This window comes from Aspergillus pseudotamarii (genome assembly GCF_009193445.1).
Source record: "Aspergillus pseudotamarii strain CBS 117625 unplaced genomic scaffold BDV38scaffold_156, whole genome shotgun sequence".
NCBI lineage: Eukaryota > Fungi > Ascomycota > Eurotiomycetes > Eurotiales > Aspergillaceae > Aspergillus > Aspergillus pseudotamarii.
Window position 1 is genome coordinate 1 of NW_022475170.1, and position 16,506 is coordinate 16,506.

At 48.5% G+C, this 16,506-nt stretch overlaps 4 protein-coding genes across 4 annotated transcripts; 2 read left to right on the forward strand and 2 right to left on the reverse strand.

Annotated features, from left to right (window-relative positions):
• Positions 1 to 2,167: 2,167 nt before the first annotated feature.
• Positions 2,168 to 3,974, reverse strand: BDV38DRAFT_276552 (Alpha/Beta hydrolase protein; the record flags this gene model as incomplete). The annotated part of the gene is made up of 4 exons (XM_032058241.1): positions 2,168 to 3,060; positions 3,132 to 3,358; positions 3,437 to 3,719; positions 3,776 to 3,974. 4 exons carry the CDS (start codon positions 3,972 to 3,974, stop codon positions 2,168 to 2,170), a joined length of 1,602 nt encoding a protein of 533 aa, XP_031906781.1.
• A 1,677-nt stretch (positions 3,975 to 5,651) lies between these two features.
• On the forward strand, positions 5,652 to 8,146 carry BDV38DRAFT_49072 (MCT family MFS transporter). The gene has a single exon (XM_032063436.1). It carries the CDS (start codon positions 6,381 to 6,383, stop codon positions 7,764 to 7,766), a length of 1,386 nt encoding a protein of 461 aa, XP_031906782.1. The 5' UTR covers positions 5,652 to 6,380; the 3' UTR covers positions 7,767 to 8,146.
• On the forward strand, positions 8,147 to 10,384 carry BDV38DRAFT_49066 (uncharacterized protein). Its single transcript, XM_032063435.1, has 2 exons — positions 8,147 to 8,794; positions 8,856 to 10,384. Exons 1-2 carry the CDS (start codon positions 8,527 to 8,529, stop codon positions 10,337 to 10,339), a joined length of 1,752 nt encoding a protein of 583 aa, XP_031906783.1. The 5' UTR covers positions 8,147 to 8,526; the 3' UTR covers positions 10,340 to 10,384.
• A 1,036-nt stretch (positions 10,385 to 11,420) lies between these two features.
• On the reverse strand, positions 11,421 to 15,517 carry tcsC (putative two-component osmosensing histidine kinase (Bos1); the record flags this gene model as incomplete). The annotated part of the gene is made up of 3 exons (XM_032058242.1): positions 11,421 to 11,447; positions 11,513 to 14,101; positions 14,186 to 15,517. The coding sequence occupies 3 exons, from the start codon at positions 15,515 to 15,517 to the stop codon at positions 11,421 to 11,423; spliced, it is 3,948 nt and encodes a 1,315-aa protein (XP_031906784.1).
• Positions 15,518 to 16,506: the final 989 nt, after the last annotated feature.

Consider the following 16,506-nt stretch of genomic DNA (forward strand, 5'->3'; position numbering starts at 1 on the left):
AAATTAAATAAAAGCTAAGGACACTGAATTTGTATGTAAAATCCTGTATATACCAAGCAATATAAAAGGCAAAGCTTTTCTCTATTCTCTTGGTAAGGCCAACCCTACAGCGGTTAGCTCAGACAGCCTCCTTGGCAGGATGGATATTAAACCCTAACTCTTTCAAAGTTCACGAGAACCTCTATAAGAGGTAAGAGACGGCGTGGAAAAAAAAAAAAAAAAAAAAAAAAAAAAAGAAACAAACCCAGATAGCGTCAACATAGACAATCCACGCAACGCAATGCATCTCAAAAACACGAGGTCGTTTGTCTTATGAGATACAGCTCAGCTCAAATCTCCTCCCACCCGAGTATTGATCGTCAAAGGCGAAGGTCATTGCCGCATCCGTCATCCTGGCGTAGGATTCTTGCCCGCGGCTCCACTTTCGCCCTTCAACCCCAATCAACGACTCGTATTTACAGGGTTCAAATTTTCATGCAGCATGGAACTTACTGCGAGACAACCTCTGGCAAATTTGGGAGAGAAGGAGGGAAAAGAAATGTGATAATGTAATAGATGACACGAAGGATGTCTTTTGTTTTTCTTTTTCTTTTTTTTTTTTTTTCTCTCTCATGTATTTTAAGCAGTACAATTACGCTATTACATAACCCCCCTTGCTCATATACGAGCGTAGATTCATCGCGGAATAGTGTTACATTATCTCTTGTAAATTGGTCTGTGAACCACGCCCCGCATCCTCGGGAATGGTCAAGTGCAACCGTCCTTTCCCAAAACATTGGATCCCCCAAGAGTTGTCACCACATCCAGACGCCATACCACCTTCAATGACGACTAAAAGGTCAAATCCGCACGTGGCGTCACCAGATCAGCAAGAATGTGGGGAGCGATCTAGAAACGACGAAGAAGGAAGGAGGGGGAACAAAAATAAGGTGAGGAGAAGATGAGGAGAAAAATTGTTTATTCCTACGTTACTCTAATTCTACGATACGGGGAAACCCTCAATGGTACGATTGATATTCAACGACAGGTAACGTGGTCTGATGGGGAAATATCAGGAACATCACTTACGAATAATGCCATGAAACTGGAGAGATTTATTGGTACTACAAATTGCGATGGGGACTAATGTGGACATCGTACCCTACAAAGTGCGGCCGGACGGAACGCAGTCAACTACGACTGGAGTGCATATATCAGGTTATAACTCCACTCCAAAAGTCTAACCATACCAACTTGAGACTCGTACATGGAGACTGTCAGAGGATTTTATCGGTGGGTATGATTTCGGTTACTCCCTAGTTCCGTACTCTGGAGAATGTCCTGGTCTCCAGTTTTCCTCGGAATGAGGAAGGGCTGATGGATCCGGGGAAATCTCTGGTCACGGGATATCGTTGATCGTGATCGTGATGGTACATACATCTTGTACATACATGTACGTTGCCGGGTACCAGATTATCTGCGGCGCCCTGTATCCGATCTACCTGCCTGGTGAACATACTTTGTATGTGACCCGACCGTGGCACTGTCTAGTACACTGTGACGAAGAACTAGATACAATTCTCCATCAGTCGAGCATCATGCTAGGCTACGATTTCGCTATCATGCGCAGTATAGGGTAAAGTAGGAACAAGTATAGTACATGTATTGTGTCTCCACCACAGGATCCGTACATGTTTATACATGTATGTATATCTGTACGTTACATGTATGGATCTACGAGGAGCACATCGATGATGCTTGCAGTTTTCTCTTCCAACGTCTTTAAGGTACTGTCGGGATAGACAGCTTTCCCTATCATTCCGCGGCTGCGCTGTCCTACTCCTGTTCGTTACAACGGAGATCTCAGGCTGGTTGGCGGGAAATGTGATGGGAAGTATATCTGGAAAGTCAAATAAAGTCTCAAGGATCTGGAGGCTGTGTGAAGGTTTTTACCTTGACGGGTTAAAATATGATATCAGGAACATTGTATGCCAATCAGTGGATGCTTCTAAGAATATGCTTGATTAGGAAATGTATTCCCGTCGGTCAAAACCCTTGTCTCCTTATCTCGAGATATGACATAACAGGTAGTTTAGTATCAGAACAGAATCTAGGTATATGTAGCATATCATCAATCTTTCCAAATTCCATGGTCCCAACTTACCCCGTTCTTCATATGCCCCTTACCTTACAATTCCTCAATCCGCCCGAGTAGCCACTGGATATGACGGTAGGCGACCCTGGGCTGGTACTGAGGTTGCATGTGGCCGCTCTGGAATGTCTCCGCCCACATCAGTCCTCTTTCATAGTGTTGAATGCCCATTACTCCCTGACCGCTATGCCATGAGGAAAGATCGTTCTCTTCAAAAACCTCTGCATACTGGAGGTCCGGCAGGTCAATCTCAATCGGCGTGCTCGGTTGAGACTGGAACCCTAATTGTCCATTCCAAGTCATGTTCTGGATAGCCAAAAGGGTTCCATTGGTCTGGAGGATAAAATCGTAATCGCCATGACTGATGAGAACTCGGTTTGTGGCTTCGATCACTTGGGGTAGAACATGTTCGATTGGGTTGGCGGACAAATCGCCAAGTCTTCCAACTCCGGCGTCGCCACCAACGAAGACGGGCTGGAGCGAGGACATGGACCAGGTCATATTGGGTGCATGCATAGCTTTTTTGACATCATCGCGATCAAAATACACCGTGGCCCCGGCGGGTAGGTAATGAAGTTTCGTAGGTCCTCCAAGGACATCCCACGGAATGGGACACATCTGGTTGATGGCGTACATGTTGTAGCAAGGGTTAACTAGATAAGCTGCATCGGTGATCATATCAAAGACATTGCAATCAGCGTCGCTGGTAGGGTCAAAAGACCTCGGAGGCTGGACTCCCGATGGGGGGAAAGTAAGATATTCGTCCATAAAGGCCTGGTAGCCACATGATTTGTGAAGGCTCTGTAGCTCATTCATAAAGCTTGCATTGAAATTGAAAATGTTAGTGTTCTGCTGCACAGTTGGCACAGCAGACACTTGTTGTCCCACATAGTCAAACTGGCCAATGACCGGGTCGTAAGCCAGTGCCCCTACATTGTTAAACATCAGCATATGAATGTCTGTGAGCCCTAAGTCCCCCTTTGCAAGAGAAAGAGCTTACCATGGACGTCATAGTAATCCTTGTCATTTTGACCCAGCATTGCCGCAGCAATATAAGGCACGTAGCGCCCAGCATAACTCTGGCCGGTCACATAAATTTTGAACTTCTTGATCCCGAAAATGTTTTGAAAGTTCTTGAAGAAATTTACGAAGTCCTTGGAGGTCTCCTCCTGAGTGGTAGCAGTGGGTGTGCCTGTAGAAAAACCCGTCCCAACGGGCTGATCAACCCTAATGGTGAACATATTAATTTTAGCGTAGAGCTACGTAGATTAGAAAGGAACCCGAAGGGAGACAATCGAAACATACCACAACATGTTGGTTAAAGTTACCCAGGAATACGGATTAATTACTGGCGCATAGGTTCCTGGTTGCCAAACAAATCTGCCAGTCTCTTGAAGGAAACCTTCGAGGGAGCTAGCACCTGGGCCCCCATTAACCTCGATTGTAATTTCGTCTACAGGCTCCCCCACTGTCGGCTGGAACACAAAGAAGAGAGTTCTCGAGCTGTTGCCCTTGTCGATTGGCACTGATCCTGAGTACAATTCACCGACGTCAAACGGCACATCAGGCAAGCTCTCCACGAGGTAGGCTATTAATCCATATGCCTACGTCAGCAATCATCCACTAGGAAGTATGAATACATACGCCTCGTCTCGTCATTAAGAAATCGAAAGTTATCATGTGAGCGGAGTTGAGACTTCCCCGAAGACAGCGATGCTCTCTTGTCTAGGACCGAGGGTTCGTGCACTGGCTGATTAGAGCGTCCATGCTTTGAAGCACACGCCTTGTCGGTGTATAATGAGATGGCCAATGTAGCTGTCGGCAGAAAGCCTTGAAAGCGCATTCTGAGTCGGATTTGGGCGATCTGGCTGCGATGAACTTGAGAGATAAACAAAGTCTTTTTCAGATCTGTCGGGAAGAACGGAGTCTTTATTTATAGATATCCTGTAGGGGTAAGAATCGGATGCATGCTAAGACCTGTAGGTTACCATATTGGGGGCGTTGTGGAGGCCGAAATGTCTTTTAAAGAAAGAACTAGTGGGACCATGACGTTTTTGACAGGGGGCTGACCTGGACAGTCATTGCGTGAAAGACACCCAATAATGAGAGTGGCTGTCTGCATCTGGAATCTGGAGATGGGAAGTCTTATGTGACAACGGTCGGGAAAGCTTTGAGTACCCACCCCTTGCGTGACTGAACATGTCCAATTGCCATACTAATTGGGCGGCTTATGGATCTAGCGTATGTTACATTTTGATTGAACAGTAAGGGACAGGGATGTTCTTGGCATCGACAAGGCTGCTGTTAATTTGAGGTTAGTCTAGTAGTCAAGTCTGGATCCCATCAAATTGCTTTTCTCTGTTTGCACTCATGGCGAGAGTCACCGGGTAGGGTCTCATGATATATAGGGTGATGAAATCACTCTTCAGTTTCCCTCGAAGTTTGGTTCAGATGCATGAACATGTGTTCAAACAAACCATTGGATGTTGTGGATTGACCCAGACAGGGATCTCATGTGTATTGATCACGACACTAAGAATACAACGAGCGGGAGGGTGTCGTGGAGGATCCTCCAAATCTTATCGTCGCTTTTTAATTCGATCCGTCAATCACATTATTTCCTGTCCAGCCGAATGTAACAGCGTTCAAACCTTATCAGTTAACCAGTCCAAAGGACATCTCAATAAGAGAGAGAGAGGAGGGGTGCTATTATCTGGAAATCTGATTAGAAAGTCTGCCTGGGAACGAGTATGTATGGACGTATGCACATCCATAGTACATCTATACCTTGAAATCTCCTCTATTCTTCGATTTGAAGATCGCGGAATGGCCATTTACTTGTCTGAGTCGTTTATTCTTAATATTCTCTGTTATAGCATTATATCTCTCTGGCAATAATACGACAATTAGGGTATAAATCCTGGACGGATCGCAATCAAAGGAGACAAACAATAAAAGGGTTACACCTTCCCGTGTCGGCATAGTCACCTGATAGCCTCGTGAACAAAGCAGAAAGTGTTCAGCTGTTCGTGTATTTTGTGGATGGATATAACACAATCTACCATCATCCCTTCTTACACCTACCTCCAGGTACCGCTGTCAATACCTACGCCGACATGCCTTCCCTTGTAGAAGGTATTATTTCTAGTTTGTCAATGACAAACTAAACCTTCCGAAAGGGGTACCTCGAACCAGTTGAAAAATGAAAAACTCTCCGACAGCCGTCGGAGTTTCCTTCCTCATATACCCATCACGTGTTTTTCTATAAATTCTATCTCTAGGGAAAACCTTCTATACTTGGTCGAAGGGATGCTGCCAACCTCTACGCAATAACCACGGACCCCGGTGATATAGCTCATAGCTGCTAACAAGAGTATAATGCCACGCTACCACTGTGGCTTCCAAGAAAGAGGTTAAGAAACCCCATCAGATCTACTCCGCACGCGCATTGATGCCCAGGAGAGCCCATCGATATGTTTTTGGGCTCGGATGAAATCGACATGTCCCAGTCTGCAACGAGGCCACCCTGTATGGATATGACTCATCATCTACTTGTGGTCGTGGAATTGAATGCTGCCATCCTCTGGTGGAGTTGATCTTCAAGAGATCCGACTAATCAATTACTAGAACGTCGACGTTGTGGCCTACTTTTTTACTATTTTCGCCCTTTCACTATGCTGGATTTTTCTAAACTTTCTGTCCCTTTCACACTTTCCTGACATCGCGCCTACGGCCTTCTATCTGTTTGTTGGTTCACCAGGTAGGTTTTTTCTTTGTAGGGTTCGCAGGGCTGGCATATATGGGCCACTCCACGGACCTTCCTGATCCCGGCTAGTGCTGCTTGCCAGCCGCGGGGAAAAGGCTTTAAAATCTCTTAAAGAGGGAGAACAAGGAACAACACACCAATGAGAACTATTCCTCTTGGAGAACAGCTCGGAGAAAACTGACTCGGACTCCACCGGCCAAGAAGTCAGGTTGCCCTTGGAGTTAATTACAAGAGCGAGCGGTGGGCAATTTCTTTTCCTTCGGGCTTACCTACTTCAGTTCCCACTACTCTTACCCGAGAGTTGCTCGTATTTTCCTCTGTACTCCTCTTTTCTTGTAATCGTTTACTTATTAATCAACGTGTTTCTACCAGCGTTGTGCTTTTGTCTCTTTTGGCTTGTGTTCTGACAGTAGCGAGAGGAAAAGGGAAAAAAGCGGAATCAAGGTCAACCGCGGTCCACTTCCGCCCTATATCACTACTAACATGTCGACCGACGTCAGACTCCATGGCGATCCTCATACAGGCGCGATAGAACAAGACAGCTCCAGAGTTTCTACCACCCAAGGTGCTCTCCCGGATGTGGCAGTCCTCGGATTGTCCGAAAAACCATCGACTGATGTCCCAAATGCGCCTCTCAGCTCCGTTGAAGATGCCGGGCATCAGATTCCGCCAGCGCCACATCCCGGATATGATCCTTCACCGGAAGAGCAAACGACTCTCGAGCATGGTCATGACAGGCCGTCCCTCGAATCCCAGACCGACCACTCAGCGCACAGTGCCCCGATGAGCCGTGTAACCACTGACGCTGATGGGAATACTTACCCCGAAGGCGGGCTAGAGGCCTGGCTAGTAGTGTTTGGTAGCTGGGCGGGCCTTTTCGCCGCGCTGGGTCTAGTCAATACTATAGGAACTTTTCAGGCTTACCTCGACAACCACCAGCTAAAAGATTATAGCTCGGGAAGCACTGGCTGGATCTTTGGAATGTATGCCTTCCTCACCTTTTTCTGCGGTGTCCAGATTGGCCCGATCTTCGACGCCAAAGGCCCGCGATATCTTGTCTTTGCAGGATCAGTATTAGTCGTTGTGCAGATGGCTACTCTGGGGCTTTGCACCCAATACTGGCACTTCATGCTTGTGATTGGTGTCACCGGGGGCCTGGGGGCCTCGCTAATTTTTACGCCAGCCATATCTGCGATTGGTCATTTCTTCAACGAGAAGCGTGGCGTTGCGACGGGCATTGCTGCAACAGGTGGCTCTGTTGGAGGTGCTACGTTCCCCCTCATTCTCGAAAAGCTGTTCCCAATTATTGGATTTGCCTGGGCCACTCGTGTGGTCGGTCTAATCTGTCTGATTCTAGTGATTCTTTCCTGCCTGCTGGTCAAGTCCCGATTGCCCAAGAAGCCAGCTTCCAAAGAGAATGTACTCCCCGACTTCCGCATCTTTCGGGAGCCCAAGTTTGCTCTCACAACAGCTGGAATATTCTTCGTCGAATGGGGTCTCTTCGTTCCGATCAGTTATATTTCCTCGTACGCCTTGGCTCACGGTGTGTCCAGCCAATTTTCGTACCAGTTATTGGCAATCCTTAACGCAGGGTCGTTCTTCGGAAGATGGATCCCTGGTTTTGTCGCCGATTCCCTGGGACGCTATAACACCCTAATTGCCACTGTTGCTTTATGTCTTGTCTGCAATGCATGCCTCTGGCTCCCTGCTGGCGATAGCGTGCCAGTTATGGTTGTCTACAGCGTTATCTTTGGTTTTGCGAGTGGCAGTAATATCAGCCTCACCCCAGTTTGTATTTCTCAGCTTTGCAAAATCGAGAACTATGGGCGATACTATGCTACATCATACACGATTGTGAGTTTTGGGTAAGTCTAAGAAGCTCCCTGTGTCTTGTCCAAGCATGGAAGATGCCGAGTGTAGTAAGAGCTAACGACCCCTTATTATAGCACCCTTACTGGTATCCCGATTGCGGGTGAGATCCTATCGCGCTGTAACGGAGAATACTGGGGACTCATTGTCTTCACGACCTGTTGTTATGCAGTCGGCCTAGCCTGTGTTACTGCTGTGAAAATAATCCACGTTGGCTGGCGTCAGCCCTGGGCACTTTACTGAAGCCGGCACCAACTTGGAGAAGCTCTCTTGTGGTTCAATTACGCCTGAGTTGCGGAATGAAGAACCTAAATTTGAAAAAGGCGAAGCGAAAAAAAATTGGCAAAAGAAGTGGAATCTCGTTTGATTCAAGAATGACGTTACTACTTAATGATATGACCTTGAAGGCAATGACACGCAAAATACATAGATCTTAGCAAGCAAAGTTAGCGGGAAAAGTTAATGTCTAGCAATCATCAATTACATTCGTTCATGGAAATAACAAGAAGTGTCTTGGACGTGAAGTCCCGGGACGTCCAGCTGTGGCAGATGGTCATAACGACGCCTATATCTCGACCCCGGAGAAGCCTTCCGTACGCACTCCACCATTCCTGGAACTGGATTTTATCTTCTCAAGCGTTCCCGAGAAATCTGTCCGTCACAATGACGGCTCACAAGTGTGTCATGATCGTTCAATTCCGAGAAGAGGACACGCCTCATATGCAATGTTTGGTTCAATGACATACAACAATCATCATGAATGCATCTAGCACGGAATATTGCTCAAGTATTTGTACTTTACGATTCCCTTACTGCTTCCTCTCTGCGGCACATCTGCTGTTTCAGTCTCCGCCCCTTGTGTCAACATTGGTTGACATCCAGAATGGTTCCCGCGACGAGTTTGATTACTCTGGCTGTTGCCTCCTGGGGCCTTGTTTATGGAGTGACAGCTGGTGTTATATCCTCAGGCTGGATGCCAACAATATCAGAAATAACGACAAGGCCACGCCCTAGTTCGTCCCACTCAGGTACCACCGCTCCAGATCCGTCATGCCTATTGACCCGAGCAGCTAATCATTCAAATTGCAGGGCCCTGCTCTCCATGCCCTTCATTCCCCTCCTGCCCCGCCGCCACAGCAGTGACCGTCACTGTGACTGCAACGGTATGTGTCCCGACACCCACTCCTAGTGGCGGTGGAGGTGTAACTCAACCTCTTCCTTCCCCGTCTTTTCCAGTGCCACCCGGCACACCAGGAGCTGGAACTAGTCCAACAAGTGGTATAAGTGGTGGTCAACCAGGTCCCAGCCCCGGTCCCAGTCCCAGTCAACCAGGTCAATTCCCATGCCCGACCATCCCCGTGGGGCCCGGTGGTGGAGGTTCAACATCCGCGGGCCCGCCAGCATCAGCCACTGTGCATATTCCGACTATATCCTCCTCGGTGAAGCCTCAAACTACCAGCGCCATCCCACCAACCATCTCCCCCATCCCTCCACCGACGAGTACCCCAGTGCAACCTTCACAAACCAAGCCCATTCCTCCGTCAAGCTCCCCAGGGAAAACTAAGCCGATCCCACCCCCCGGCATCCCAGGAAAAACCAAGCCGGTCCCACCAACCAGCACGCCGGTGCAACCTTCACCTAGTGTGCACCCTACTACCCAACCTGTTCCTCCCCTACCAAGTACCCCAGGAGCAACCCTACCAGTCCCACCAAGCACACCAGTTCAACCTTCACCAAGTATGCACCCAACTACCCAACCAATTCCTCCGTCAAACTCCCCGAAAACTAAGCCTATGCCGCCACCAAGCACACCAGTCCAGTCTCCACCTAGTGTGCACCCAACTACGCCTCCGGTTCCTCCATCAAGCACTCCGGAAGGAACCAAACCCGCACCACCACCAAGCAGCACACTAATTCAACCTCCGCCCAGTGTACACCCGACTACCCAACCTGTTCCTCCACCAGGCACCCCAGGAAAAACTAAGTCACTCCCGCCACCAAGCATACCAGCTCAACCTCCAACAAGCACCCCAGGTACAACCAAGCCGGCGCGTCCGCCAGGGACTCCAGTCCAGCCTCCACCCAGTGAGCAACCTCCAACAAGCACTCCGGAAGAGACTAAACCGGCGCCATCAACACCAGCTCAACCCCCAACTAGTGAGCACCCAACCACCAAACCAGTTTCTCCTCCAGCCAGTTTCCCAACCCAACCACCAACAGAGACCCCAACGGAGACCCCAACTGGTTCACCTCCTGGCCCTCCGGTACCCACCGCTTCACCACCTGGCAGTGTGACACCGACCCAACTTTCATCCTCTTCAGAGGAAGGAGTGAAGCCAACGACAACCCTACCAACTGTCCCTCCCACAGAAACTCCGGAGGATGACCCTCCCGGTGATGATCCTCCCGGTGATGACCCCCCTCCTAAAACAACCCTTGAAAAGAGGGCATATCCCCGTTGGCACGCAAAGAAGGGGAAGCATTGGAATTTCACTAAACCCGAGATGGGTAAGCCCAAGACAACCGGGAGGCCTACTGAGCCGCACTACGATGAGGACGACGATGAGGAATGAAAAATGTAAGGTATCGAAAATGTAGTTGTTTTCTTCTTGAAGGTATCTAGGTGGACCAGATATGCAGACGCACGTTGCTTACAGAGTCTTTACTGTCGACCGTTTATATCCTTAATCTTAGTGGATGAATGGTAGATGTTTGCTGAATGATATTTCGTTTTTACTATTGGTAGTCTATAAGCGTCCTAGAAAAGGCCGACAGGCGTGTGTAGTAGTCACTTTAGTCGTAAGGTCTTTAGGTGTGATTCCTTTCGAGGACAGTGATCGCATAGCCGTTCCTGAAAAACAATTTATACACGCCGAAAAGAAGATAAGGAGAGTGAAGGGAAAAGTGTTGCAGATCCAGAGCTTCCAGGACCCCAAGTCAAAAGTTTCATCTGCTAATATGAGGAGAAAACAAAGATTAAATACAATACAAATAGGAACGGGGGAAAGAGAAGGCCCAACGCAAGGGTATGCGTGTGAGATAGAGGGGGAAAAGAGAAAGAATCTTTAGGTTCAGAATCGAAAGGAAATCCGGGTAAATCAATTGCACGATATGCAAGAGCATCCGGCAACCGCTAGGGCGGGGGATACTGGCTCCCCTCTTAACAGTTGCTTCAGCTCGCCCGGTATTTGTCTTTATCCCATGCCGCAGGTTTATTTGGAAGAACCCCGCCAGTGGTTCCATACGCCCAACACCTTACACCAGAAAACAGCTGGCATAGTAACAACCGAAAAAAAAAAAAAAAAAAACCATGATGAATATGACATGGTCAAACAAGAGAAAATATGGCCATATAGGCTGAGAAAGTCGACGTGGATCCAGTGAAAAACATATGCAGAGTAGTAGCAGGTTCGACTAGATCATGGGGGAATAATAAGCGAGAGACGTAGTAGGTAGGAGGAGGTGAGGTGAGAATCAAGAAGAGTTTCCCCGAAAAGAAAAATCCAAAATGAAACAAAGGCACCTTGAGGTCAACCATGACAAGAAGCATTTCTTACAGGCGCGCAAATGAAAAGGGTATATAAGGTTCGCATCGAAGCCACTTGAAATATGAAATGAAACGAAAAAGAAGCGAAGGAAGATCCCTAGAACGTTTCACGAGCTATTGGACCGCAACAATGCCTGCTCATTTGTTAGATTAGCACGCTTGCTCAGGCGTGGGATGATGGAAGATTCAATTGACTTACCCGCTCCATGGAAAGATCCTCAGCCTTCTCGACACTGGGGCTTGCAAGGCTACCCCGGTTGACGGTGCTTGATGCAGTGATAGATCTACCTTCCATGCCCGGGCGTGGGCCTTTGCCGTCGGAGCCGTGATGAACCGGATGCATCTCGCCGCTACTTGAGATTCGCGATTCCTTGCTCTTCTCTAAAAGCGAACCACCAAGTGTAGCACATTTGAGGATGGTCTGCATCATTTGGTTCTGCTTCAGTGGCTTCGAGAGATATTCGTCCATCTGAGCTTGTATACACTTCTCTCGGTCTCCCAACATAGCGTGTGCAGTAAGAGCGATGATCGGCGTCCGACTTAGACCGGATTCCCTCTCGTATTCACGTATCTTACCTGTTGCCTCAAAACCACCCATGACTGGCATCTGCACGTCCATCAGAATGACATCGTACCGATGTTGCTTAACGGCCTCCACGGCTTCCAGACCGTTGCTGACGACGGAGACCTTATGGTTGTGTTTCTCTAGGATTTTAACGGCCAGTTTCTGATTGACGTCGTTATCTTCGGCCAGGAGGATGTCAAATGAACGGGAGTGGTCGGTAGTAATAGGAGTAGAGCGGCCCTCGAGCGCAGGCAACATGCCATTACCGAGATCTATGGGCTGGCATGGTGTGGTCATGTATGAGCTGATTCCAAGGTCCAGGGCTGACTTCAAGCTTACGCACACCAACGGGCAGACCAGGACAATAGGTACGTATTTGAAGTCATCGAAGGTCCGGAGCAACCGTGCCGTGCCAACTGAGTCCACAATGATAACGTCGTAAGCGTGGCCAGACTCCTTGCCTGATGGATCCTGGATCTCCGGGGGCGGAACATGATCTTCGTTACGGACAACTAATGGCTCCAAATCCATCTGCTTGAGCATCTTCATAACATTGTCCGCCTGTGTACCATTCTCCCCCTTATCGATAAAGAGGACGCGGTGGTTCTTGTATGGCAGTAGCTGAGATGCAATGACGTTCAAGGATTGGTCGGCGAGTTTCACGACACAGGTGAAATGGAATGTGCTACCATGGCCATACTCAGACGTAACCCATACATCACCACCCATCAGGTTCACCAAGCGTTTTGAGATAGATAAGCCAAGGCCTGTTCCACCAAACCTGCGCGTTGTCGAGCCATCGGCCTGCTGGAAAGTATCGAATATCAGATCAAGTTTGTCCTCCTCAATGCCGATTCCGGTGTCAGATACAGAAAATTCAAAGGCGTATTCGTTCGCCGCACACTGTTCGCGGTCCGACTTCCGAATCGTGAGCTTGACCTCTCCGTGCTCCGTGAACTTGATGGCGTTGCCCACCAAGTTGAGAATAATCTGACGAAGACGGAAGGGATCACCAGTAACGTAGTCTGGTACTGTGTTATCGACCTGGTAGGTCAGGCTAAGAAACTTCTCATTTGCCTTCACCGCAAGAGTCTTCAGTGCGTTGAAGACGGTTCCCCTCACCGTGAAGGGGATACTTTCGATAACCATTCTGTTCGCCTCGATCTTTGAGATATCTAGTATGTCATCAATGATCGTTAATAAGCTGTTTGCAAGATTATGCACGACATTTAACATCTCGCGAGTATAAGGCTTGAGGTCGTCCGTATCTAACGTCAACTGCGTCATACCGATGATACCATTCATAGGTGTGCGGATTTCGTGACTCATATTGGCCAGGAATTCAGACTTGGTACGGTTAGCAAGCTCAGCTGCTTCCCTGGCAGCGGTGTTTCTCTGAATACTATCCCGGAGGTTGGAAACCATTTTGTTGATCTTTCGCTTCAACTCGTCCATCTCACCAGAAGCATTAACAGTGATAAGCTTGGTGAAATCGCCATCTGTCGCAGCATCTGTGATCTCGCCAAATGCACGCACCTGGGACGTGAGGTTTTCTGCCATGATATTCACGTCCTCGGTGATTTCTTTCCATGTTCCAGCAATTCCTTCAACATTAGCCTGTCCGCCCATCTTGCCGTCAACACCGACATCACGCGCGACCTTTTTCAACTCAGTCGCGAATTTAGCGAGTCGGTCAACCATGTGATTGATTGTGACCTTGAGCGTCAAAATCTCTCCCTGAGCATGCACTTCAATCTTCTTGCTGAGATCACCCTTGGCAATGGCTTGAGTGACATCTGAGATACTCCGTACCTGCGATGTCAGATTCTGGGCCATAGTGTTGACGTTATCGGTAAGATCCTTCCATTTGCCCTCAACGTTATCCACCTTAGCTTGACCACCAAGAGTACCGTCCGTGCCGACCTCGCGAGCGACTTTGCTGACTTCAAAGGCAAAGGTGTTGAGTCGGTCCACCATGCCATTGATCGTACTCTTCAAGTCCAGTATTTCACCTTGGACATTCGCAGTAACCTTCTTAGTTAGGTCACCCTTTGCTACGGCGGTAGTGACATCAGCGATCTCTCTGACTTGTGTCGTCAAATTGTTGGCCATTCGGTTGACATTCTCGGTCAAATCCTTCCATGTACCCTCCACATCATTGACCGTGGCTTGACCACCGAGGACACCATCTGTGCCGACCTCCTTAGCAATCTTCGTGACTTCCTGTGCAAATTGTCGCAATTGATCCACCATGGAATTGATGATGTTCTTCAGCTCTGCAATCTCTCCTTTACAGTTCGCCTGGACCTTCTGTGTCAAATCACCTTTGGCGACCGCTTTCGTGACTGTAGCGATATCCCGCACTTGGGTGGTCAAATTGTTCGCCATGGCGTTGACATTAACCGTGAGTTCGTTCCACATGCCTTTTACTCCATCAATCTGAGCCTGTCCACCCAGGACACCCTCAGTGCCGACATCACGTGCGACGCGTGTAACTTCTGTGGCAAATGTACGAAGTTGATCCACCATGGTGTTGATGGTCTGCTGTAGTTCCAAAATTTCACCCTGGGCCCGACTTTCAATCTTCTGGCTCAGATCACCATGGGCGACAGCTGTTGTGACCACAGCAATCTCACGCACTTGGTCCGTGAGATTCTTGGCCATGATGTTGACGTTTTCCGTAAGCTCCTTCCAGATACCATGGACCCCTGTGATCTGGGCTTGGCCACCAAGGATGCCTTCCGTTCCGACCTCTCGTGCGACTCGAGACACCTCACTACCAAACACTTGCAGCTGGTCCATCATAGTGTTGATCGTCCGTTTGAATGTAGCGATTTCGGGGTCCATCTCCAGGGGATGAATCTGCACCTTCATTGACAGGTCACCGTTAGCGACCTGGGTGATGATGCCACCGATCTCCCTTAAGGCCTTCTGGAAAGCTTCGTTGGCTTGCTGGTGTTTGCGAAGCTCCCGCTCCAGCAGGACGACATCCTCGTTTTCAACCTTGGTCAAAGCCCGTCGCGTTTGCTCCTCCTGCTGTAGTAATTCATCACGCACTTGGGCGATAATATCTTTCTGAAAACTTATTTCCTCCGCCTGTTTCTGAACATGGTTTCGTAGATAACTGATGTCTTCCTCGCGTACCAGTCGAGTCCTCGAGTCCAGGTCTTCATCTTCGTCGCTCTCCTCCTCCTCAATATCCTCATCGGGCTCTTCTATCCGCCTTGGGTGGTGGGGTCTATGGGAGTTTTGCTGCTGTAGTGTGGAAGAGAAGTTAGAAACTTGCTGGGACGACGAGCGAGAAAGTCCAAAAGACCACAAGAAGTCAGCTTCCCTCTCAGTAGAGCTGAGGGAAGACTGGGAGGATTCAGGGAAAGTTCCGGGGGAAGTCGGGTGACTGACAGCTTGTGATTCCAGTTGTTGAACTCGACGGACTAACGCCTCCAACTCATTTTCAAAGGCCGCCTTTGACGAACTTGCATCTCCCGGTAGCTTGGTGAACTTGGTGTCGTAGCCATTAGAAGAAGCGTGCGATAGCGGAAATTCAAAGGGAGGAGCGGAGCCGGAGCGAGGGGTTTCGCGGGCAAGACCCCGAAGGATGGCAGCAGCGGCCGCGAGCGTTTCGTCCGCGCCAGCCATTGTGCCTAGGACGACTCAATCACAAACGGGACATAAGTAGTGTTACTGTGAAGAATTTTCTTGTTCTCCTTTCGCTCGTTGCAAAATTCGTCTAAATATGAAAACACGGAGAATGAGACGCTATCCCAAAAGAAAAATGATTCCGGTCCAGTTGATAGTTTTAAAGGGAGGGCAACACAAAGGAAATCCAGCAGGGGAAAAAGAAGAGGAAAAAGGAGTGAGGCGTATTCCAGATGATCGGGATCAAGGGACGAGTCTATATGATAATGCCCGGATAGTGAATAGTCAAAGGGGGGGGAAGATATTAACGATCACCAAAAAGATAGAGTCGATGAAGAAAATGGTACAGGGAATATAAAAAAAAAATATTGAAGGGAAAAGAAAAAGAAAAATCACCAAGTAACTATCGGTTGGTGATTGGGTGAAGGACAGAGGGGGAGGGAAAAAGAAAGTGGTATGGAGAGGACGAGAAAGAGGAGCAAAAGCAGCGTGAAAATTAAACGATGGGGTAAGAAGAGGACGATCCGAAGGTCGTTGAAGATGAACCTAACCTACCTGACGGGAAGCCGTGTTACTGACACGAATGATCGGGCGAATCTGCTAAGTCGACATGGGGGTGTCCTTGTGGAGAGCGAGCAGTCGAAAATGGTCCAGGGTTCCGACGGTGTGTTCGAGGATTAAGGCGAAGGGACAAAGCAGCAACCGACCGAGCAGACAAAGACCGTCTTGTCTGGGCGAGGGAAAGCAAAAAAAAAAAGAGAAATTAAAATAAAAAAAAAGAAGAAAAAGGAAAAAGAAAAGGGTGACGGTCAGTCGAAGGGAAAACCCACTGAAAAGGGGAGGTAGGATTATCGAACGGAGGTTGAGACTCTGGTTGTGAGTTTGAGCAGTTGGTTCAGTGGAGAGAACGAGAGAGATCAGTAAGCGTAAGTTTTTGGTTCTGTTTGGTTTGGCTGATTTCCTTTTTCTTTTTCTTTTCTTTTTTTTTT